The following is a 26,688-nucleotide window of genomic DNA, read 5'->3' on the forward strand; positions in this document are numbered from 1 at the left end:
CATTAAGATTTTTGAAAATTAAACACAGTTAACATTTACTGACATATCCATAAATTATTCAAGATAAAACCATTAATATATATACTCACATACTGTATGTTAGTAACTCTAGAGAAATCAAGAGTTATTTCTAGAGTAGATGAGGAATCTCTCACTTTTTACTTTATATACCTTTAAACTATTGAACTATCCATGAACATACAAATTTAATGTTTCTTTTAAAGTTTATATAGAAATGTCTCAAATTTTTCTACTGGAATATAAACTTTGGGGGAAAAGAGCTAATTTTCTAAGTCTACTAGTTTGGTAAAGTTTCTTTCCAAAGTTATAATTATCTTCAATGTCGAGAAAGCAAGAAACTGAAGTTATCTGTTATACGTGACATAGTCACCTTTAAAGCAATTTGATCATAACATAAATACCTGTAGCCAAATCTTCTGAGCTATCTTCTTTTCCTAGAAGTCTTAGAGTGTCACTTTTAGCCACAGATTAAGTATTCACAATATTAAAAATTTTCCCCTTCAAAGGAGCCATAAGTACTATATAAATTCCCCTTCTAGGAGTATAAGAGAAATGTATTTCAGGACATCAAAGTGTCTACTATTTAGAATTACTCGTCTACTCCTTAAAAGAGGAGTAAAACTCCAAAAGAACTTCTCCACAATATCAGGGAAAAAAAGCACCAAACTTTTGAGAGGAGCAAGATTGTAAAGGACATAAAAGTAGATAAAAATGGAGGGGCTAAGAAAAGTAAAAAGTTCAAAATTTTATATCAAAGATTATCTGTGATAATGAATAAATTGAAGTATGGTGAGAAAAGAAGGTTTGACATATATCTATGGTCTGAATAATTCAAATCAATAATCAAGGCAAAAATAATCTTTTCCTCTACAAAAGTGCAGGGGGAACAAAACTCTGATGTGGTCTCACTCCTTTCTTGCTTAAAATGTACTAATAAACAATGAAATGCTCCAAGGCAGGCAGTAGGAGGGATAAAAAGTTCTCTATAATATAAAGTACATGAGTTTCTGACTATGAAGGAAGGAATAAATAATCTAAAATGCTAAAGTACCATGTAGATAAAAGATCCTGCTCTTACCCTGACAATGACTGAGATATAACAAAGAAACTAGAGAAAAGATGCCAAGTCCTTAACCTTAAAGACAAAAGATTCAAACTCAAGAAGCTAAAAATACGGTTCAAAAAGAGGACCAAGTCGTCATAATTTCTAAATTCAGCCTAACCAAAACATTCCCTATTTCAAAGAATCTTCTGGGATCAATGGCATATTAAAAAAGACTTTACAGAGATTATGTGGTAAGTAAAAAAGACTGTGATAGAGAGCACAGAATAACCCAAGAAATAAATGATGCTTTACACAGTTGATGCTCTTTTCCTGCCCATCTCCCTTAGATTTCCTCAAAAAAAGATAACATTGCAATAAATCACAGTAAAATTATCTTCACTTGTTTTGAGATGCAAAAACTTGGGAAGGTGTTTATTCTTAGTAAGAATATTTTACATTACACTCACCTGCTCCAAATAGTTCTTTGTGGACCTCTAATACCACAGCAACACCAATGTTATCTTTTGTCATCACTCTGTTCAGCATAGCTTCGGATCCATCTGAATTAGCCATCGCCACTTGGTTAAATTCCACTGTATGCTTTTGCACCAATGTAAATCTAAAAGGTACAATGCATTATAATAATTTTAGGTACCTGGACTATCATACTAAAAGATGTTAAATGAAAGAAACATGACATGCATTGTCTCCCTTGTCATTTTCTAGCTGCAAGTGGCCATGTGATACAGTTCTGGCCACTAAGACACAAGAAGTCTGATTACTGTAAAAAGTTTCTCAGAGGCCCCACCTAGCAAAGACAGCACATATATCACTTTATACTTTTAAACCTTGCCCCTTACAGCTAGTGCTTGGAGAAATAATAACCATCTTGTGACCATGAAATAAGAAACAGGAAGGCAAAAGCCAACCTTCTAAAAATGGGGAAGCAGATGAACCAGTTCTGGACTGCCTATTTCTAGACTTCTTGTGTGAGAAAATCACCCTTCCCTCATTTGTTTAAGCTATTGCTAGAATTTTCTGGTATTTAAAGGTGCACACAATCTTAACTGAGTGAGCAAGTTAATGAGAAAAAAATAAAAAGAATACAATCCACCTACCCTGTTTGTAGTTTTATTTCCACCACATCAAGATATTTTTCAAGAAAATGCAGGGGCACACCTTTATCTCAGCTAAGAAGTAACTGATTTTTTCATCTGGCTTTTACTAGAAAGCTGCAATGGGGTGTAAGTGTTGTGAGAAATTCTGCAAGATGAAGAAATGGCTCTCTCTGTGATTATAGCTTCTGTACTAATAGTATTTTCTTTTCTTCATTAATGCCAGATTATTACTGTAGAGTTGTAGGATTTAATACAATTAGCTTAGTGCTCACATTTAATAGCAGTGGGATCTTGGTCAAGTAATTTAACCTTTTTCAGCCCACTTTTATTAATTTTGTGAACTATTTATAAGTAATCAAAATCTACTAAATATATTACTTGTACTAGGTGTTCAGTGGAGAGAAGAATCTTTGGTCTCATAACACATCCCCTCCCTACTTTCCTTCAAGCTTTGAAACAGAAGCTTGTTTTTTCTGTTTCTTCAAAAATATTGACTTAATATGCCACAGGATGCTGTACTAAATGAAACAATATTCCCTTCCCTGCTTCAATTCTGAATGTGTCAGATGTCCTAACAAGTGTTAAGGGTAGGTTTATGTGCTTATTTCTAACCCAGAATGCTTAAAGTGACTATAGTTTCCAGTCTCTACACTAAAGAGGTAATCTATAAGTTTACACATAAAAGATGAAAGTTACTAAGCTGAAGAATGGGGTTAACAGCATCCCAGGTAGAAGATGTGGAAGGTCCTGAGACAGAAAAAAGCTTTGTAAGTTTATGTGTTAGAAAAGAATGAAAGGGTATAAAATGACGCTGAGGGGGAGAGATAAAGGTTCTAAGCTAGGACATGATATCATTTGATTTACATTTTTTAAGCTCAATTAAAAATTTAAGCCTGCCAGGCTGCCCACTGATCAAATCCAACAGAAGCTAGAGGGGGGAGGGATTTGCAGTTGATGCAATAAAGATCAGCTTCCTGAGGCACAGAGTGTACTGGAGAAGGGTGATCTGAAGGGGCAGCCAGAAAGTACTCATTACAGGTAGCTCTCTGGTTTTTAATAATAATAGCAACTTTTAAGTGAATTCATTAAATGATATTTGGATACTAATAGTAGGTACAGAAGAATGATAAAAATTCTCCTACGGTTTCATATTACTTCTTGAGCTCCACTAAACTACTTTATGTCTGAACTTACATCATTTTACTTTTTATAAATTGAGCAGCTTAGCTGCTCAATTAAAGAACTGACAACTGGGAGGCCGATTAGAAAGTCTGTGAAGTTATCTGAATGAGAAATGATGGTGGCTTGGACAAAGGCAAGAGAAATAAAGAGTGAGGAGATTCAAAATATGTTCTACAGACAGGATTGACCATTGTCTATATCAGATTTCTTCAAACAATTTTAAGCTGTAGAATACCTTTTAGTTTCTGGTGAGATTCCCACAGATAAAACAGATAAAAACAGCATGTTAGAATAAATCAATGACTGAAAACAAGCAACCTATTTTGATGAACATAAAAATGTGAAATCATAGGACAGAGATGATAATTATAGTCTTTTATTAGTCTCAGTGTCCAATTAATTTTCGTATTTTGTTTTGGTTACAGATTATTATTAAAAATCCTGATTCACACAGATATAAGTGGTAAATAAGTGGCCCTATACTCACAAAAAGCAAGCAGGCAAGAAATTTGATTCAGAGGTCTGCACCAAAACAAGTTAACTAAGCAGCACTTCATGAACACGTTAATGATTTCCAAAATGTTAAAACTTGTTTTTGAAACATGTGAGTGAACATGTTATTTTCAAATTATAGCTCAATTATTCATATTTAATTTTTGAGATAGCTTCTAAATAGTCACAGAACTTCTATGGTATTCTTACAGGAACCTAGGGTTCTGTACAAAAGTCTTAAAAATTCTGTAAATCGTAGTATTTTTAGTACTGGAATAATTTTATTTGTACCAAAGCTAGGCCATTCTTTGGGGGGTAGGGGAGCACAGGACTCTAATGAAAAGAAATGTCTTAACTAAAATTTGCTTTCCTGTATTCTTCTCCTACTTCTTCCATTAAACCTAGATCCAGATCTTTTCTTTAAAATAAAATCTAATTTCTCTTCCACATGACACCACTTTAAATATTTGACAATCGATGTCGATGCTCTCCCACCCTCCATGTCTCCTCCAGAAAAGAAATGATCAGTCACTTATATGATATGTGATGTTCATTTGAACAATTTGTTTAAATTTGCTCAACAAATTTAAATTGAACTGACAATGGGGTAAGTCTGTCTTTTTGAAAAGTTCATTTGAACAACTCAAGTTTACCCAAAGGTGCAGTACCTACAACTGGGCATAAATGAACTACAGCCTTCATTTTTTTAACTGTATTTTTGTTAATAAAGATTAAAACTTCACTTTGGGAACAGCCATATTAATTATAAGCTAAACAGGAACTTATATATATCTGAAACGTTTTGGTCTTTTTGCTCTTAAACTAGGTTTTGTCAGTCCTGCATGTATAGGTACTTAAAAATGTGGAAAAAAATAATTTTATTACATTAAATATGTTTGTTGTAGAGATATGGGAACAAAGGAAACTAAGTCACTTATAACCCAATACCTCCATTTAAAAGTCAATCCTCAGATTTTTCTCTACATACACACACTTTTCCACAATTAGAATAAAACTTTCTATCACGGACATTCCCATAACATTTAATATTCTTCCAAATCAGTTGTGATGACTGGATTAGTCCACTATACAGCTTCACCATAATTTATTTAACCTGTATTGGACATTTAAGTTACTTCTTACATGAGCTATTTTAACTAACGCCATAATGAATACCGCTACATGTATATTTCTGTAGTCTCAACTGACTCTTGTCCCTCCCTCTTTTATTCCTTCCACTAATAATCTAAGAACAGCAACCTTGCAATCTTTACCTCAGTTAAGTTTCACTTTATGAACTTCTGCTCATTAATTCACCTATTTGGAGATTAAGTGCTTTGAAACTTCATCGTTTTTAACTTTTTTACAGATATATAAGATAGTTGTATATATTTATGAAATATAAGTAATCATTCTATTTTTCTAACAGAGTAAATATCCCTGCCAGCTTTTGGACATTTATAAATGTTATGAGCAAGCATTCTCTCTTCTCTCAAAATAATTAAATTTCTCAATAGGACAGAATAAAAATAATAATAAGAGCTACTATATTGAGGCTCTACTTAGTCTCAAGATTTTTAAGTACTTCACATACATTAGTACTAAAATTTGCACATGGAGATATACTGCTCAGATTCCTCATCAGTCCTTCAGGGACTGCTTCAGTTGCAGAAAGCTGCCTACTCATGGTCACATACTTCTGGGAGCACCACCATCCAATTAGAAATCAAAAGCAAAAGTTAAAAGTCCAGGGATTTGGGCCCCGTGTGGTTTAACTTTCACAGGCCATACAAGCTCTAAAGCTCCCTGTTGAGTCACCTGAAGGAATCAGGCCTGCAACACTTCACTTTTCTCCATATGTCCAATTCTGCTTCCTAAACTTCTTTCCACAGGTGTCGATTTCTAATAAACTCCTGAACACCAAACTATCTCCAAGTCTTCTTTCTGAACCAAACTGCAGTAGAAGGTATTACTACTGCTGTTGCAAAGATGAAGAAAACTGAGGCTAGGGAAGTCTGTCTTTTTGAAAAGTCTGATAGTTCATCCATCCCCCAAATCCTAGAATTTTTTCTCTACTCCAGTATTTATAACAGATTACCTTTGCCAGCTCTCTAACCACACTTCTGTAAGATCTCTAATACCATGAGATGTAATTACCTTCATTTGGAAACCTAACTAGTTAGGGCAGTTTAGTTACTCTCTTGGCTTACCAATCTCACCTTCTTGGTTTGCCAATCTCCTCTTCACCTGGTCTTAGTGTTTCTACTTTGAAGAAAATTCTTCTCAATAGAAATCATGAAAGTAAAACATAAATTGTATATAGCTGTTTTTTGTTGATCATCAATTACTGATTACACAGTCTGCTGTGGGTCGATTCCTTCCTTGTTATTTACAGTGTATAATGTTAGTTAAAATACCCTCCTCATTGCCTTAGCACTTTCACCCAGCCTTCTCTTTTTCTTAAGTTTCTTGGTAATGATCATAGGTTCATAAAACTTTTTTTTTAAATACATGATTGGTTATTGATTTTTCTTCACTAAAAAAAAAACTCTTTAAACATAAATCTTGAACAACCACTGCGTTATCAGATGCTTGCAACTACCTTTCCAACTTTCTTTCTCATTGTTATATACTGCCATACTTTTGACTTTTATAACTTCTCAACCTTTTAAAGGTATCTTTTTAGTGTCTTTGGTTTCAAAAGTCCAGAAAAGTAAAGCTAGCCTTCCTAAACAGGATGCATATCTCATTACAATTAACACTCCCTTCCACTGACACTTAGAAACTCTAGGGCACAGATTCTCACTCAAGTTTTACCACGTCAGCTTTACCAAGGGTCGAAGAACCAAAGACAGAGCTGAAAATCAGTTGAAATAAAGGTCCTTCTTTCTAGTAAATAAGGGTATTGATACGTTTCGTGAACTTTAAGGCTTTCTCAGGTATTCTGTTTTTAAAAGAATGAGATTTCTAGCATTAATGCTGATGGCTGCAATCTTCTACAATTTATCTTATTTCTCTGTTTATAACTGTTATAAATTTATACTATAGTAAGATATAATTCCCTATATTCTATCCCTACTACCTTAACAATGCTACTTCTTACATTCTTTTCCCACAGAAACCAAATGCACTCTACTCTGCATCTACTTCCTGTCTCACAGATTTCCATACAGGTACCATTCTGAAATATAGAGGTTTTCTGCCATTCCTTCTATTAGATATTTTTTCCCAATTAGACATATTGGTTTATAGTTACTTTCCAATCATTGTTCCAAGCCATCCAGCCTTGATAATATGGAAAATCTTAAACTTGTCTCTTTTGATACATTACTTTACTATTCATACGTTGTGGCTGGTATACAGATGCTAAAAGCATTATTCCTGCTGATATTTTATTCTAAGCATTCTTCTGTATATTCACGTTTTGGAAAAAAAAAAAAACTAGATGAAAGGTCAAATGGGTAAAAGAAAGAACATATATTAATAAAGACTGCTATGACCAAAAAATAAAACCTTTTATGATTTGAGAAATATTATTAGGTTGAATGTTTCACACGCAAAAAGAACACATCCAAAGCAGTCCTTCAAATAAAGACATAACTCAATTTCTTACCAATTTGTGGTCTAAAAACAACTTTGTGGGCTGTGATGTAATTAATCAATGCTAGAGAGAGGACACTGACTGCCACCTATGAGAAACTAAAGCAATCTATAGGATTTAAGTAATATTCCCTTCCTGAATTCATTTACAAGTAAAAAGGAACAATGTAATATACAGTCAAGATGACAGTATAATCACAACAAGTAACTCTGACCCTTTCTGGATCACATCCCAGCACTGTTAAAACCAAACCAAATAGAAGTTCTTACTTAATATTCAGTATAAAATGCTATAGAATGTGTTCTTGATCCCTTTAAGTAATTATGAGAGTGCCAGAAGATAACTAGAAAAGTTAAACTCTGAGACTAGGTTAAATAACAAAGTAGATAAACAACATTCTATATTTGTACAGCTCTTTTAACCACTGCACATCCACATTCATTATTTTAACCCCATAAGAAACTCTAAAGTGGAATAGTTATTATCTATATTTGAAAGGCACAGAAACTGTAATATAAAGCCATAATTTTATGACCCAGATTGAATAGAAATTAGCATTAGAAAGTAGAAATCAAAATCTCATTTTCAAAAAAATCAAATATACAAATTCTAAATGCAACAACCACCTATGACACAGGAAATTAATAACTGAGAGACCAGTGAGACAGAGTATCACAACAACAGTTATGATACTGTGGCATTTTGAAATGATACTGTAACCTCTGAAAGCTCTCATTTCAAGCACAAAACTACCTGTGATAATAGAGGGGAAAAAAAGCAAGAACTTGGCCTTATCTGGTACCTATGAGACTGGAAGCAGGTTAGGAAGTACAGCAAGAACTAAGTGCAATGACAACCTAAGTTCCTAATCCTATGATAAGAGACTGCCCACAGTGCAATGACCACATTGTTTTAAATTGCTATTCTCATCTTTCCCTTTTTCGTTGACTTGAAATAAAGCATGATAAAAAGGTCAGAACTGCTAACTTCAGGAACAGCAAGTCTAGTATGTAGGTCTGCTTTCATCTTCATTTTTTCCCCCATTATTGATTTTTAGGTTGTATATCTGGCTCCAAGACTCAATTTCTACTTAATGGTTAAGTCTACAGGACAAAATATGGCAAAAATAAATCTAAATTATGAATCTAAAAAATTTATCCATAACTCAGTTTCTACATATACATTATATACATACGCATATGTATTTTATAAAATGCTTTGGAATGTAAATGATACTTGTTAAAGGACAAAGCAAAAGCTGAGATCTGGGATTTTATTACTCAAAGTTCTATTTTCTAGTATCTCTATGCATCTAACTCCCAAAAAATGATGTTCATAGCGATGACCAACAGGTGCTGTCAAATCCTGAAGTAGATTCTGAATCCCCCAAAACTAAACTGGAATAAGATGATTTAAAGAATACTGTGCACTTTGGGAGGCTGAGGTGGGAGGATCACAAGGTCAGGAGTTCAAAACCAGCCTGACCAACATGGTGAAGCCCCGTCTCTACTAAAAATACAAAAATTAGCCAGGCGTGGTGGCACATACCTATAGTCCCAGCTACTCAGGAGGCTGAGGCAGGAGAATTGCTTGAACCCAGGAGACAGAGGTTGCAGTGAGCAGAGATCGCTCCCCTGCATTCCAGCCTGGGCAACAGCAAGATTCTGTCTCCAAAAAAAAAAAAAAATGTATTATATTCTAATTATCTGCATATTGGTAACTTGTGTCCTAGCCTGTACTAAACAATACTCTATCCTTTCCTCATGATGGATTAGAGATTTTTATTACAGTGTTTTGCTATAAATGGTAATTATGATAGTTTCCATTTATTGTGCCAATTCTGTACTAGTGTTTTTCATGTAGGATTAAATAGTCATCAGTGAAGATTAGGAATTATCAGATACTCTGATTATAGAAGAAAGAGACTAAGAATGAGTACAGTGTCAAACTACTCTTCCACAGTTATCTTTGTTAGTTCTGTAACCTCTGCAAAACTGATCTCTCAAGATAAGAATATACAAATGAAGAAACAGGTCCAGAAATAGTAAGTCATTCAAGATTACACAGATAAACAGAAGAAACATCTGGCTTCAAAACTCAGTCTTTTCTTTGTCCTATGTTATTTTTCCAATCTGAAGAAAGAATAAAGACAGGGTAGAATATTTTAAATTCCAAATAGTTGGCACTAGTTAGCTAATAAGACATGGATAAATATTTGGTACTGCGACAGAGGTGGTTTTATTCTACTATAGGAAGTATAGTCCTGTCATTCCAGGAAAGAAGTTGAAAAGAAGTACAATGTACAGATGTATCAGACTCAAAAAGTCTTAATCTGTTGCCAGATCCATGTTACTATTTAGGAAAAAGGAGTTGAAGAAGAAAATAAAAACAAGTGACACATCTAAGTGTTTCCTATGTGCTAATTACTTAACTAATTAAACAGCATTTTTAATAATTCAAGAATCAGTTTGCAAATACCCAGTGTTTAAAGTTTCCTAGGTAACAGTTCTAATTGTTATTTCAAAGCCTTAACTACCTCTAGTAAATTATTAAGGAATTTTAGATTTTTCCTCTCAAAACTGTGAGAATAATAATAAAAATCTTCCATATTATCATGAAAGACACTGTGGCAAATAGAAAAAGAGCCTGCTGTTAGGTGTCTCAAGGTTACTGGTACATTTTTTTTAACTTATGGCGTTTCAAGGAAATTTGTGTAGGAACATAGGTAACAAATATTGCCAGGCACGGTGGCTCATGCTTGTAATCTCAGCACTGCAGGAGGCTGAGGCGGGTGGATTGCTTGATGCCAGGAGTTTGAGACCAGCCTAGAGCAACATAGCAGACCCCATCTCTACAAAAAACACAAAAATTAGTCAGTCGTGATGGCATGCACGTGTAGTCTCAGCTACTCAGGGGGCTGAGGTGACAGAATCACCTGAGCCTGTGGAGGTTGAGGCTGCAGTGAGCCATGATTGCGCCACTGCATTCCAGCCTGGGTGACAAGAGTAAGGCCCTGTCTAAAAGCAAAAACTAATGTCAACTTCAGGGCAATTTTTCTAAATGAGATAATCTTATAAGAGGTATTAGTGATATCAAAAGCTCAAACAAGAAGCCTAAAGATTCAGTTTATTACAGTAGTTAAATGCATGGATTATGAAATCAGACTACTGTGTAACCTGAGCAAGTTATTCAACTTGTCTGTACCTTGGTTTCCTCATCTATAAAAATAGAGAAATAGCTGTAGAGCTACCTGTGAGGGTTGCTTTAAAAATTGAGTAAGACAATTAATACAAACAATTAGAAAAAGCCTGACATATGGTAAACACTCTGGAAGTACAGTCATATACCATATAACAAGGTTTCAGTCAACGAGGGACTACATGCACAATGGTGGTCCCATAAGACTATAACGGAGCTGAAAAATTCCTATCACCCAGTGATGTTGTAGCTGTCTTAACATCACAGCACAATGTATTACCTTTTTTATGTCTAGATATGTTTAGACTCAAATGCCATTTTGTCTGTCTATTTACTACAGTAACATACTAAACAGGTTTCTAGCCTGGAACAATAGGCTATACCTCCCAGATGTATAGTAGGCTGTACCATCTAGGTTTGTGTAAGTACACTCTACGATGTTCCCACAACAAAATCACCTAATGACGCATTTCTCAGAACATATCCCCATACTTAAGAGATCCGTCATTTTAATAGAATTATCCTACAATGCATTAAAAAATTACCAAACCATTAGAAGAATTTAGTATATTCTGACCTCAAATATTAAAAGGCTTTGCACTAATTATTAACCAAAATAGGTATATCTCTACTAACAAATTAATGGAAAATACAGGAAAGTAAGCATAGATAAATGGGAAGTGGACGAAGTATTCAAACTTACTCAATTTATTTATTTAAAATAGCATGTCATACTGGTAATATGCCTGGATCAATAAAAACACTGACTGGCTTTGTTAAAATAGATGTTAAACAGAGAAATACTGGAAAATAGCCATAAGCATGGATACGCTTATCCTGTAAGTAGATGATTCCCTAATTTATCAAATCCAAATTATTAACCATGGGATTCAACATCTATTAGACATCCTGTTTCATTTTCCATTGCCCTGTCTCAATCAATCCTTTTAACTCTCTACCTCGGTAAGTTCTGTGCCTCTCTTATCTATCCATGTATATCTCTATCTTATATATACCATATGATATTATAATTGTCTTATATGCCTTATAGTTTTCCTACTGGATTTGAGCTTTCAGTAAGATTAGGAACTATGTCATGTCTTTGTGTCTGTTGTGTCTAGCACAGGACTTATCACAAAGCAAATGCTCAGTAAACATTTAGTGAATAAATGATTAAATAATTGTATGAAATGTTAATTGTAAAAGAGAAAAGATTGGTAAAATGAATGATTCTCAAAAAGGACCACTATTAAAGAAAAAAAATCATAGAAAGAAACCCAGATCACTTATGGCTAACCTTAAAAGGTACCACTTTCTTTTTTCCACAAAAACGAGTATTTTTACTTCATGAAAATATGTTCTGAAATATGAGACCATTCAAATTTGTATCTCTTAAAATGTTTAGTGTTATTTGGTAATAAAAGCATAAAGAATAATACAATAAATATCCTTATTTCAAACACAAAGTCTGGGAAATGAAACATTAACAATAGTTTTAAGTTGCATAATACTTGTTTTCTAGCTTTTTGTTTATTTTATAGGGCCAAACCAAAGTCAATTTTAAAGTATGAGAATTTAAATAAATAAAAGTACACCACTGCACTTTGTTTCCTGAACTTACTTTTCTGTTTTGAAGAATATTGCACAACCGTCTACATGCTTTCTCTCCTGCTCAGACATGATTTTGGCACGTGACTTTGGAGAAAAAAATCCATCATATCCACGCTCCTTCAATGCTGGCAGAAAGAGAGTGAAGTATTGCTCTGTTTCCACTTCCTGAGATGAAAGAAAAGTTATCATCTATATGACACAGGGAAAACGCTGATTAAGATACAAAAATGTTCAGCATTATGAGTAAGATGCAACTTAGTAAAAATAATTCACATAGCAAATATTATCTTACTATCTTACCTGACTGCCAGCAGCTGCTACTTGACAATGGCAGCTTTTTAAACATAAAAGAACCAGAAAGGTGACATGATTTTCTCATGCTTGGATAGTAAAAGGAGTAGGACTACATCCCAAGGTCTCTTGATTCCCACTTTACAGTTCATTCATTATACTTTACTTCCTCAAGATTGGCAATTAAACAAAGCAACTTGGGTATATGATAGATTCTGTGATAGGGAACAGTATATTTTATATATAAAAAGAAAATTTTTAAAAATTGCTTATCCTTCTGAACTACGGTGGAAAGGAATGATACCCAGGAATGAGAAATGTAAAATCTATTCACAAAAAATTATACTTTAAGAAAATTTTAAGTACCTATATAGCAATCATCCAATGGCCTCTATTAATTTGATAATTATTAATCTATTCTATCCTTTGACCCATAAAATATTTTAACAGATCTTTCCAAATGAAATAAATATGAAGATAATTTATGTATGCAGATGTTCCTAACAGCATGAGTTTATGACAGCAAAAACCCATAAACAACTAAATGTCCAATGGCAGGGGAAAAGCTAAATCAATATACATTCATATAATTAATTAGTTTTGAAGAATTTTAGCAATATGGAAAACACATTAAGTGTAATAAATAAGAAACAAAATGTATCTGTAAATATATTTGGTTTATTTAATGTGTAGAAGAAAAATGCTCCGGAAGTTTTAACACAACTATCTTATGATATAAAATTAGGTGTTTCCTTCCATCATGCTTTATATTTTTTCAAAATTTTCAACTTCTCTAGAATGATCTTTTTAATCCAGTGTAGTATTATAGCACTGCTTTTATAATGAGAAGACAATTTTCTTAAATTTTAATGTTTTATCCTTCAAACTGCTATATTTAGGAAGGTGTGAGGCTGTTAGCACTACTAATACTAAACCAAGAGGTAGACAAGTAACTATAACAGCCTAGTTTTGTTTGCCTCCTTTTCTCCCCAGTTCTGTCACTCTCAGTGTTTAGAAGAATTTTATTTTAATTTTAAAAGATTTTTACTTCTTTTTTTCCCAAGCAACATAAAAACAAATTATCAAGCTACTCTGTTACATAAAAAATTTTTAAATAATTTTTCCTCCCAGAATATATGAACTTGTACCACATAACATTTTTTTTCTTTGAGACAGAGTCTTGCTCTGCCACCCATGCTGCAGTGCAGTGGTGTGATCTCTGCTCACTGCAACCTCTGCCTCCTGGGTTCAAGCGAGTCTCTTGCCTCAGCCTCCCAAGTAGCTGGGATTACAGGTGCATGCCACTCCACCCAGCTGATTTTTGCATTTTTAGTAGATATGGGGTTTCACCATGTCGGCCAGGCTGGTCTCAAACTCCTGACCTCAAGTGATCCACCCACCTTGGCCTCCCAAAGTGCTGGGATTATAGGCGTGAGCCACCACACCTGGCCTGTAATACACAACATTTTTAAACACCTTTAAGAAATACTAAGTTTTTGAGTTGATGAATATGTTAATTAGCCTCATTTGATCATTTTAAAATGTATATATGTATCAAAACATCACATTGTACCTCATAAACATATACAATTATTTGCCAATTAAAACAAAATTTAAACCTTTAAGCACTTAATATGCTTTGAAAGTTGCTAAAAATAAAAAGTTGTACTACAAACTATTCATACATCTTTTTGGGTAATCATCAGCTACATGTTGAAGCAATAAAACACATTTAATGACAAGATGCTGCTTCTTTAGTTTAATTAGTAAAATGCTATAAAAAAGAAGAATCTAAATTTCAGAGACAGTTTATAAAGTAAGGTAAGGCAAATATGCATGACTTATAGCACAGTATTTTAAAATATGTCTGCTTAAGGAGTAACTGTTGGCAAGCTTTTTTGTTTTTTAAACAGACTCCATTATAAGTTAAATTTATATTCCTAAAAGACCGGCAATCTTCTGTGGTTTTCTCTTTCAGCAATACCAATGATCATGAGGTGAATATTAACATGAATAATGGGTAAGATTATTTCCACTTAATAGTAAATAAATGTAAGTAGATGGCTGTATTCAGTCAGCAAAATAGTTTCACTATGGAAATGTCTTAAATGCTTATTTAAATTGTCCATTTTTTTTAAGAGAAGGAGAGAAAACAATTCTTTTTGAACTTTGGCTTTGAACACAGGATCTCTCCCATTGGTCAGATCTTCTCTTATGTTTAAGTTCACCTTTTAAGTTAAAGACAGTTTAATTTCTATGGTGTTACCTGAAGACTAATGATATCTGCGTCACAGTTAACAATTTCTTCCATAATTCCCTTTTTCCTGTATTCCCAGTTTAATGCCCAGGATGGGCAATAGCCATATAGCTGCCGGGTAGCGTATTTATCACATAACACATTGTAACACATAACCGTGAATGATGCTAAGAAGTGGGAGAAAAAAACAACAGACAAACGGGAGAAAATTAGGCAACTTTTTCTAAAGCAATATCATGTGTACACCTGCACAAGCACACACACATAAGCCAAATATCATCATTGTAAAATGCCTAGGCAAGATTAAGACTGCTAATCAACTAAAGCATCACTGGAGTCCATCATATAAAATTTATTTTACTAAGTCTAGAATTAGACTAATAGTTCATATTTGAGAGTTTTGAGAAAATGTATTTTAATAAAAAATTTAAATTTTAAATATGCTAATTTTTTGTCTATAACTTGCCAAGAAAAGCTTCTTTAAATGAGTGGAACAAAAGTAAACTGTAGTTGCATTCTAATTAAAGAGCTCTAATCTCATTACTTTTTATTAACAAAATATTTTTTGGGGGCCTCCTACTGCTATCACTACTTTGAGGCAGAAGAGTATGGACTAACAAAATTTAGTTATAAGAGAATCCTTTTTGTCAATCGAATGTTCATTTCTGAAATAAAATGTTCATTTTTAAATGTCCTTTAACTATAAAAAAACAAATAAGAGAAGATGGTTTGCATCCTTGCTACTGAAAAGCGTGCTGTGAAGATCAGCTCCATCAGTAATCAATCACCTGGGAACTTATAAATGCAGAATCTGTGGCCCCAGAAACACCTGTTTTGGACAGGATCTGCAGTTTTAACAAAATCCCCAGGTGATTCATATGCATTTGTATGTTAAAGTCTGAAAAGCCTTGATTTTTATCAGTAATTCTCCATCTTGGCTGCCCAGCAGAATCACTTTGTAGACCTCTAAAAGAAAAATGCTGATAGTAAGGGTCTGACTCAAGACTAATTAAGTTGGAATATTAAGAGTCTAGCTATTTGTATTTTTAAAAAGCATCCCAGCGTCCCAGGTGACTATAATGAACAGACATGATTGAGAATAAAACGTGAAGAATCCAAAGTGAAGTCACACTTGATTAAAGTTGGTTCTATTTCAGATGATGGAAAAGGTACTAAGAGAAACTCAGTTCAGTCTCCTGGGAGTCTGACTGGTGACCATTTTGTACATTGGGAGCTAAATTTCAATTTGAGTTGATTTGTATTTTCTGAGTATTTATGTTGAAAATGACCCAAAATCATTTGCAAGCCACTACACTGTGAAGAAAGCACCATGAATTTACCTTACTATGCTTCTCAGGATTTAAAATATCATTAGGAAGCAACGTGAAAAAGGCAGATTGTCATTTGCTTCATTCAGTTTTTTCCTAAGACTTTGTAAAGTGAGATTTCATTAAAAAGATCAGAGATTGCAATTTTTAAAATATATCCAAAACTCAGGAGCCACGGTGGCTCCGGCCAGTTGTCCTGGCGCTTGAGGAGACGAGGCTATGCGTTCAAGGCCAAACTGGGCAATATGGGAACCTCTCATTTATTAAAAAAAAAAAAAAAAAAAAAAAAAAAAAAAAAATTTAAATATATATATCCAAAACTCTTTATAACCCTGCCAGTGCCTGATAATGAACCAGCAATTTTTAAACAGAAGTAAAAACTAATATAAGTGTTATTATCACTCATCTCTTATACCTATCTGGTACCTTTTTTATTATCTAGGCTTGATTTCCATATAGTTTATCATTATAGGGTTTTTTTTTTTTTAGCAATAAATCACCCTTAATCACCATAAGGTATTATACACATCCCTCTATGCATCAGAAGTAAAATGCATTTTTAACAATAACTTTTTTTAGCACTCAGATGCTACTCAGGGAAGCACCATACCTCACAAGAAAAATCCAAACTAGTTTTTCAATAAGGAAAACCAAAAAACAGATTACTTTGAGAATTCAGCAACTAATGAAAATTTGTTTCTATTGTTCCTTTTCTTAATGGAAATGTAGGTATGCAATATTAGAAAATCTTTTCTTCAAGATTATGTTCACTCATTCTATGAAAAATTAGAAAATGATGTTTTTAATATCAGAGGAGAATAATTAATTATTCACTAGGAAAAGCCAAGTATAAAATAAATCTATCTAGCTTTAAGTTTTGTACAAAGCCTTAGGTATTACTTTCACTTAAACCACCAATGTGCAACCTGATAGTAAAAATGTTATTCATAACATTGACACAGTGCCTCTTAAAACAAGCTGATACTGCAGCTCTAGAGTGTGGTGGTTTTAAAATTATTACCTCTGAAAGACATAAAATGTACTGCATATTATAATATTTTGTAGTGCTATTAAAATGCAAATAGAACCATGAAGAGTCTACATAGCCATATTTCCAAATACTTAAAAAAAGATTTGTTCTGAATCCTCTTAAATTAAAAAAAGCCCAAAACTCACAAACAAAAGGCCTTAATATTGCTCAAAATATACATAAAGTCTAATTATTTGCCCTTTAACAAATAATTATTTATCTTTTTTTTTTTTTTTTTTTGAGACAGAGTTTTGCTCTGTCTCCTAGGTTGGAGTACAACGGCACTTGTACTTGATCTTGGGTTACTGTATGTAACCTCCGCCTCCTGGGTTGAAGTGATTCTCATGCCTCAGCCTCCAGAGTAGCTGGGATTACAGAAGTGTGCTACCAAGACCTGGCTAATTTTTGTGTTTTTACTAGAGACGGGGTTTCACCATGTTGGCCAAGCTGGTCTCAAACTCCTGGCTTCAAGTGATCTGCCTACCTTGGCTTCACAATGTGCTGGGATTACAGGCGTGAGCCACAGTGCCCAGCCAAAATTTATTAATGTACCACTATTCTGTGACTGGGCTAATCTTCATAGTGAAAGGCTTAAAATTTTCATTTAATTTTAAAACGAAGTTAGATATTATGAAAATTATTACTCTTGTGATTTAAAAAAGGCATTTGGAAAAACAGTAATTCATAACTTATTTTAAGTAGAATTCCCATGCCTAAAATATCAAATATGTAGTAAGACGCTTTATAAATGTCAAACCATTATTGGTCCCCACAAACAGATAAAAGACGTATGTTTTCTACATTATTTCTGTTCTAGAAATGCTAGATTATATCCTTATATTGCTCAAATACCATGTACTATTTCTACACCCCTGGGCTGGTATTATACTTTGTTGCCAGTATACTAAATATATGCTCAGTCTACATTATTCTTCCATAAATGTTATCAACCTATCAAGAAAGATAAAGTACTTCTCAGTAGTTTAAAATTTTTCACAAGAAAAATCACTGTTACTCATTTTTTCTTAAATCACCCAATACTCATCTGGGAAGATGCCATTTGGAAAGCTGATTATAGAAATAATTTTAAAACCAAGGGCTTCATTACTGTGAAAGATATAAGACACCTATTGACAGCTCTGTCTTAATGTGGACTTTTAAAAAGTCTATCCATCAGTATTTTTAAACTCTTCTACCCATGAGAAGTAAAATGAAGTCTTATTTATTACAGATCATGAAGTCCAAATGACATTTTAAGTATTTATGAAAAAAATTCAAGGAAGAATGAGAAAGACGATTTACCTGATGGCAGAATTTGGTCTCGTTCTTTTAATGTAATCCATGGCCTCGGAGGAAGCTGCTCTGGATGAACTGAAAAAAAAAAAAAATTGTAAATACAGGTTAATTTCATGTGTTTCTGAAACTGTTATCAGTTAGTTTATAATGTCAAAGCCATTTCTGTTTTCTATTCTGCTGTAATGGCTTGCAAAGTGACTTAAAAAATCTAATGCTGAAATTTAATGAAGATTTAGAAGCCAAAGGAAATTTAAGAAAAGCTATGCAGAGATCACAGAACTAATCTAAGAAAATAACATTAGGAAACTCATTGATGGCATTTTCACTTACATGGTATTTATGAAAAGTACCTATTTAAAACCCTAAGTAGAATCTTAGGTCTTTAATTATATATGTAAATTGTATAGACTTAGCCTTCTGGGAAATCACAGTCATCTGAAATTCCAACCCTGATGAATTAAAACACTCAAACATCTTTAAAATAGAAAAAAATACATACGAATGTATTAAAGTTAGTGAATTTTCTAGAGGGGCTTTCATTTCCTGATTTTACTTGCTCTCTTGTATAATGTCAACACAAAACAAGAGATAAAGATAGAACTACATTATGCAGAAAAAAGGAAGGCACTTGTTAAACATAAATTGCTCAGATATGGTTATCAATACTATGAAACTAAATGATGTTAACTATCAGATGTTAAGATTTAACTATCCCCTTTTCTCTCCCTTTCAAAATCTTTGAAATTACAGGACAACTTGATGTAAGTTTGCAGATTTGCCCATGGTATTAGTAACTGAGAAATGTATTTCTTTAAAACAAAAAACAATCCATCATTATCTAGCCACAGAAATTTTGACTAGCACAGATCTTTAAAAGTGTCACTTTACTAACTAACCATTTTGGTGTTCTCAAAGTATACCTATATAGTATTCTGTTTTAGCAGCCATATTTTTCAGAGTAGAATGAATACATTCCATATATTCATATATTCCACATCTTGCCAGGAAATAAAAGAAGGTTATAAGGTAACAGACAAATCATCCAGCTTGTTCAACAAACTGAATCCCAGAAAACAATCTTGCTGGCTATGTGAGTGCCATGGCAGAGTCACAGCAAGTGTCTCAAAAATGAAAAATCTAATATAGAAAAGAAAGAATAAACAAAAAAGATTCTAGCTATTGTGATCCTTATGAGCAAAATCTACCTAAGCTGACTCAGTTAAAAATTCAGAAATCAACAAACTTCTAAAATGAAACAGGTAATATAATATTAATATTCTGGTACTTCCAAATCTTAACTAGTACAACACAACGTAGCAGTGTAAGTAAAATGCACAGTAATCAACAATATCCAAAGAGCCAAAAACACAGTATGAAAGAATACTCTATCTCACTACTAACCAGGTAAATTTAAAACATGAGATGGTGTATTTATTACCCAAGTTCATGCAAAATTTTTAAGTTCAAAAACATCCAGGACTGGTGGTGATAAACAGCAGTACAACTGGTAGGAATATAAATTAGCACAGCTATCTCGAAAACGAACTGACTTCTTTTAGAATTTAAAACATTCATATCCCTATGACTGAGCAAAATTCTGTTTCTAGGGATCAGCCCTATCTACTATCTTCTTTAGATATCCATTATGCCATTGTTTATATCCACAAAAGCAATGGTAAATGGCTAAATAATGTCCATTTTAAGAAAGTCTATGCTATAGTTTAAAAAGAAAAAAGAGAAATATATGTTCAAGTGGAAACATATCCATGGAATGCTGTTGAGTAAAAAGAAGTAGAAAAAAATAATGAAATGTGACATTTTATTAAAAGTTTTTTAAAGCACACACTAAAATTAATAGTATAAAATTTCTGCTGGTACAATTTTTGTATGTAAATGCTTACCAGAAAGTAAAAATATATACACCCAACTTACAAGTGTGATTACTTGCATGGAAGGGACTGTGATTAAAAGTAATGATTAAAAGAAATTTTAATCATAACAGGAATTTTAACATCTTTTACAAAAGGATAATATATTCATGTCAGACATGCATTTAAAATCAGTTTTTTAAAGATGAAACTATATGGCCAATGATATGTGATATGAAAAAACAAAGAAATAAAGAGTTACACAGGCTACTATCACATAAAATAAATAAATAAATATATTGCTGACCCAATCTGCCAAATGCAACCTCTTCAACAGAGCTCAAGAGGTTGAGCTCCCTCCCCACACCTCACACTGACTGGCAGCAGTAGGCCTGATCTGCCCACAGTGCAGGTGTCAGTTGAACCTGAAGAGACAACCAAATCTACATGCTAAACCTAAATAAGGTAACTGCCTGATGAAATCAGAGATTTAAAAAGGATCAGAAGTCTCCTAACATAATATCCAAAACATCCAGGGTACAAATAAAAATCACTGGTCATATCAAGAACCAGGAAAATCACAACATAAGTGTTAAAAACCAACAGATAACAACACTGAGCTGAATCAGACTTTGAAATTATCTGACAGATTTTAGAATAGCCATCACAAAACTGCTTGAACAATTATAAATATCCTTGAAAAGAATAGGAAAATCCAGCAAATACAGAGAAATTTTTCTTTTAAAAATATCAAATAGATATTATCAAACTGAAAAATACAATAACCAACATTTCAAAACTCACTGGAAAGGCACAAAAGAGATACCAAAAGATAAAAATTAGTGAACTTAAGAACAAATCAAGAGAACTTAGTCTGAAAACATACTGAAACGAATGAACAGAGCCTGAAAAAACCTGTGAAAATATAATTTAAAAAAAAATCTAGATTCGTATTATCAGAGTTCCAGAAGGACAGGATAAAGAATGTGGAGCTTAAAAGTATTCTAAGACAGAACAGCTGAAAATGTCCAAATTTATGTGAAAGATTTATACCTAACAAATTTAAGAAGGTGAGAAAACTTCAAATACAAAGAGCACAAAGAAATCCATGCCAAGAGAGATCATGACTAAATTCTGAAAACTAAAGAAAGAACCTTAAAAACACCACATGGAAATAACGTATTACCTATAGGATACCAACTCAAATGACACTAGATTTCCTTTAAGAAACCATGAAAGCCTAAGGAAGTGGTACTACATTTTTCAAGGACTGAAAGAAAAAACTGTCAACTGGAAATTCTGTATCCAGAAAAACTATCCTTCAGAAATCAAGGGTAAATAATTATGTTAACAGACAAAGGAAAACACTTTAATTGCTAGCAGCTCTGCGCTTAAAAAATAGCTAAAAGGGGGCCAAATGCAGTGGCTTCCACCTGTAATCTCAGCACCTTGGAAGGCTAAGACGGGAGGATCACTTGAGGCCAGGAGTTCAAGACCAGCCTGGCCAACATACTGAGATCCCATCTCTACAAAAATATTTAAAAATTAGCCAAGCATGGTGATGTGAGCCTGTAGTCCTAGCTACGTGGGAGGCTGAGACAGGGGGATCACTTGATCTCAAGAGTCAGAGGCTGCAGTGAGCTAGGGAAACTCTAAATATCAAGAAAAACAGAATTAGAAATGGAACATCAAAAAGGAAACAACAAGGAATCAGTAAATTTGCAGCAAGACAAAAAGTTTGAATAACCATGAATATAAAACACATGAAAATATACCCTAAGTATATATAATTAAAAAGCTGAAATAACTACAAGAAGACAAACCAACCATTATTGGTAATTAATAAAACCAAAGTAATCATTAAGTACATCTAACACATTCAAACAATATAATTAACAAACTAATATACAGGAACTGCATCTAATGAGAAGAGATATTATTTTCAAATGCATACTTAATTACAAACATTAATCATCTGCAGAGGTAATAAATAACATATTTTTAAAATTTAAATAAATCAGGGTATGTTCTCTAACCACATGGAATTAAGCTAGGAACCTATGACAAAACTAGAAGAACTCCCCTGAAAATAAGGAAACAAGTTTCTACATGACTCTTAGGCCAAAGAAGAAATGATAAGGGCTATTAGAAAATATGCTGAACTGAATGATAATGAAAATAATACAAATTAAAGCTTGTGAGATACAGCTAAAAGCCAATTTAGAGGAATATTTATACATAAATATATTTGAGAAAAAAGAACTGTAAATTAAGGCATGTTCACCTTAAGTTAGAAAAAGAATAGCAAATGAAACCAGAAGAAAGGAAGAAATAAAGAAATTAATGATATTAAAAACATGTATAATAAAGAAGACCAAGGAAGCTAAACGTTGGTTCTTCTTTCTAAAGAAAATATTAATAAATACCTGGGCAAGATTTTGCATTAAGTAAACAAAGATAACACAAATGAACTAATATCTGAAATGGAAAAAAGACATGACTACACATCCTAAGGCTATTAAGACCTTATAAAATATTCTGAACAACTTTCAGCCAATAAATTTGAAGATTTAGATAAAATGGGCAAATTTCCAGAAAACACAACTTTCAGAAACTCATAGAAATGGAAATCAGAATAGTACTATAGTTATTAAAGAAATTAAATCACTAATTTAAAACTTCCTACCAACAACAACAAAAAAAAACAAAGAAAAAAAAACCTTAAATAAATTCTTCCAAACCACAGTAAATAAGGAAATATTTAAACAAATTTTACAAAGCCAGTATAACTTTAATGTCAAGTTTTAAAAGTACTGGCCAATCTGACTCATAAACACAGATGCAAAAAATCCTATATAAGCTGGACGCACTGGATCACACCTGTAATCCCAATACTTTGGGAAGCCAAGGTGGGCGGATTGCTTGAGGTCAGGAGTTTGATACCAGCCTGGCCAACATGGTGAAACCCCATCTCTCCTAGAAATGCAAAAATTAGCTAGACGTGGTGGTGCATGCCTGTAATGTCAGATACTCAGGAGGCTGAGGCAGTAGAATCACTTAAACCTGAGAAGAGGAGGTTGCAGTGAGCTGAGATTGCACCACTGTACTCCAGCCTGGGTGACAGAGCACAACTCCGTCTCATTTGAAAAAAAAAAAAAAAAAAAAAAAAAAAAATCAAACTAAATAAAATATTAGCAAACTGAATCTAGGGTTATATAAAAAGGATAATAATTTATCAGAACCTTGTTGGCTTTATTCTAGGAATACAAAGGTGGTATAACACACAAAAAAACCATCAATATAGGCTGGTCGCAGTGGCTCACGCCTATAATCCCAGCACTTTGGGAGGCCGAGGCAGGTGGATCACGAGGTCAAGAGATCGAGACTATGAGACTATCCTGGTCAACATGGTGAAACCCTGTCTCTACTAAAAATACAAAAATTAGCTGGGCATGGTGGCAAACGCCTGTTGTCCCAGCCACTCAGGAGGCTGAGGCAGGAGAATCACTTGAACCCAGGAGGCGGAGGTTGCGGTGAGCCAAGATCGGACCATTGCACTCCAGCCTGGGTAACAAGAGCAAAACTGTCCCCCCCCAAAAAAAAAAAAAAAACTGTCAATATAATTACCATCTTAAAGGCTAAAAATCATCTATCCATCTTAATAAATAAAAAGCATTTGATAAAATTCAAAATCTAGTCATATTAAAAAAAAAACTTACCTAGCAAACTAGGAGTAGAAAAAACTTCCTTCATCAGATGAAGTTTATCTATATAAAAACTACAGTGAATAGGATACTTAATGAAAAATTATGAAATTAGAAAATGATGTCCATTATCACTACTTTAAACTAGCTAGTGTAGTAAGTGCAGGTTGGCAAGAAAATTAAAAGAATTAGAAATGGAGTAACGCAACTCTCATTACTTGCAGATGACATATTGCATAAATTAAAATAAAAAATGCATTAGCATTAAAAACTATTTAGTAAAGTGGCTGAATATGTTCTTTAGCAAGGCATTTAGTAAGTATTAGGAAGATGACTGAATACTAAAAAAATATACAAAACTCAATTGTATTCCATAAATCAGCCATTAAGATAGTAAGATATAGCTTTAAAATGACTATTTTTAAAGACAATTAAAAAGTCAATATAAAATTTAGAATAAATGTAATATAATATGGGCAAGCCCACTACACAGAAACCTAAAACTCAATATTGAAAGAAATTATAAAAGGCATAACAAATAAAAGAATAGGATCCACTGTTGTAAACGTATCAATTATTTCCAAAGCAATCTATAGATTCAAGATAATCCCAAATAAAGTCTCTACATTTTGGAGAGGAGAGAGAATTAAAAACCTCATTCCAGAAATTTTAAGAAAAATACAAGGTAAAAGAACACAGAGGCTGGAACTAGCCAAGATTCTTTAGAATAGGTCAAGGAGGAAGACTTACTCTACTGGATTACTCCACTCAATCTCAAGACCTTTTTATAAAGTTGTCCATAATTAAACACTGTTACATTGCTATAAAGACTCAGAATAGAATAGAGAATCCAGAAACAGACCTACACATAATACACTGACACCTGATTTATGACAAAGATAACACTAAAAAACAGTAAAGGACAACCTAATCAATAAATGGCTCAGTCAATATAAAATACATATAGAAAAGTCATAAAACCTAATTCTAAACATTACAAGTAAAAAAAAAAAGTTTCTAGATAATGACATAGGAGAATACACTCATGATCCGTGGCATGAAAAAATTCTTAAAGAGGATAAAAGCAGTACCATAACAGAAAAGGTCAACAAATTGGACTGGAGTACATTAAAATTTTTCTGTTTGTCAAAAGACAAGAGAATGAAAAAGTTAATAATAGCATGTGACCAAGTATTTGCAACATATTATCAACACAAAGCTTGTATCTAAAACATACAAAGAACTCCTTAAAAATTATACACACACACAGCACACACCTATGGCTAGATCGACTAGCTACATCTATACAGACAAGAGATATCTAATTTTAAAGTAAGTTAGAAACTGCATACATATGCGATGTATACAACTTAAATTGCCACATATTCCCAATTATTTACTAAGAAGACCTCTGTAGCAAATTTGTTGATTTCCATTGATCAACTCTGAATCTTTTTTTTTAGACAGAGTCTCACTTTGTTGCCAGGCTGGAATGTAGTCTTGGCTCACTGCAACCTACACCTCCAAAGTTCAAGAGATTCTCCTGCCTCAGCCTCCCAAGTAGCTGGGACAAGAGGCACACGTCACCACACCCAGCTAATTTTTTTATTTTTAGTAGAGACAAAATTTCACCATGTTGGCCAGGATGGTCTCGATCTCTTGACCTTATGATCTGCCCACCTCGGCCTCCCAAAGTGCCGGGATTACAGGTGTGAGCCACCGCATCTGGCCCCCATAAACAATTATAAAAAACAGATGCTCTTGAGCAACATATAATATGTTAGCTGGTTAATAATATCTGTAGAATTTATTTTACAGCTTTGTCACTAATAGTTACCTGCAAGATTGTCAAGCATGAAGTTCAGTAGCTTTCGGGTTCCATCTGGGTCCTGGTATAAGTTGAGAATATCCTGTGATAAAGGATTGCCTAAAGCAGAAGACAAAAATAAAACCTTTAAAACTTGTAACTGTAAGACAAGACAGAAATGTATACTACAAGATAAAATACTAATTTCCTAAATTTAATTTTACTTTATTTAATCTATTATATACATTTTAAAAGTGTAAATATTCTCTTTAAGATAGTCATAAAGAAAAACTTTAAAATCTTCAAACTAAAATTTGGACTTGTCCAAAACATATGTACACATATACATTAAAAAGCATATATATTAATCTTAGTCAATTCTGAAGTAATATCACAACCTGGCACCCTGAAGTAACCCCATAGATTCTACATTAATCTTTGAAGATCCACATTTATCTTTTCAGACCTATAGGAGAAAGAATGAGTGATATCTTATAGATGGAACTTCCAAAAGTGGTATCTTAAAGATATCCCTTATTTTTTCTCCTATAGGGCTATTTGTCTTTGAGTTAGAATATGGTCTGAAAAGTAAATGCAGGTCTTCAAATATAAATACTCTAAGGAGTCTTCTTACAATATTTATATTACATATAGGGAAAACAAATATATTTCAAGTAAAAAGAAAATGCGTTACCAAGATATGTTAGTAAAATGTGAGAAGAAAATAACTTTGTTATAACAACAATTAGGAATGTGTGAGTATTAGGAGTACAGATTTATCATATAACAAAGAACACACTATTGGTAACAGACTATAAAGTCCCTTAAGAAATAAAGGA

At 33.2% G+C, this 26,688-nt stretch overlaps 1 protein-coding gene across 5 annotated transcripts in view; it reads right to left on the reverse strand.

Moving 5' to 3' along the window:
- CNOT6L (CCR4-NOT transcription complex subunit 6 like) overlaps positions 1-26,688 on the reverse strand; it is a 107,976-nt gene that overhangs the window by 16,424 nt on the left and 64,864 nt on the right. For 4 of the 5 annotated variants that reach the window (XM_064368263.1, XM_012446966.3, XM_064368266.1 and 1 more), the window contains 5 exons: positions 25,880-25,969; positions 18,477-18,545; positions 14,826-14,983; positions 12,279-12,433; positions 1,534-1,685 (listed from right to left, as the gene is read on the reverse strand). In XM_064368263.1, coding sequence (XP_064224333.1) covers positions 1,534-1,685; positions 12,279-12,433; positions 14,826-14,983; positions 18,477-18,545; positions 25,880-25,969 — 624 coding nt within the window. The remainder of the gene's footprint in view (positions 1-1,533; positions 1,686-12,278; positions 12,434-14,825; positions 14,984-18,476; positions 18,546-25,879; positions 25,970-26,688) is intronic. The other variant, XM_064368276.1, reaches the window with a different exon arrangement.

This window comes from Aotus nancymaae, unplaced genomic scaffold (genome assembly GCF_030222135.1).
Source record: "Aotus nancymaae isolate 86718 unplaced genomic scaffold, 86718_ANA_hifiasm-v0.15.2.pri h1tg000006l, whole genome shotgun sequence".
NCBI lineage: Eukaryota > Metazoa > Chordata > Mammalia > Primates > Aotidae > Aotus > Aotus nancymaae.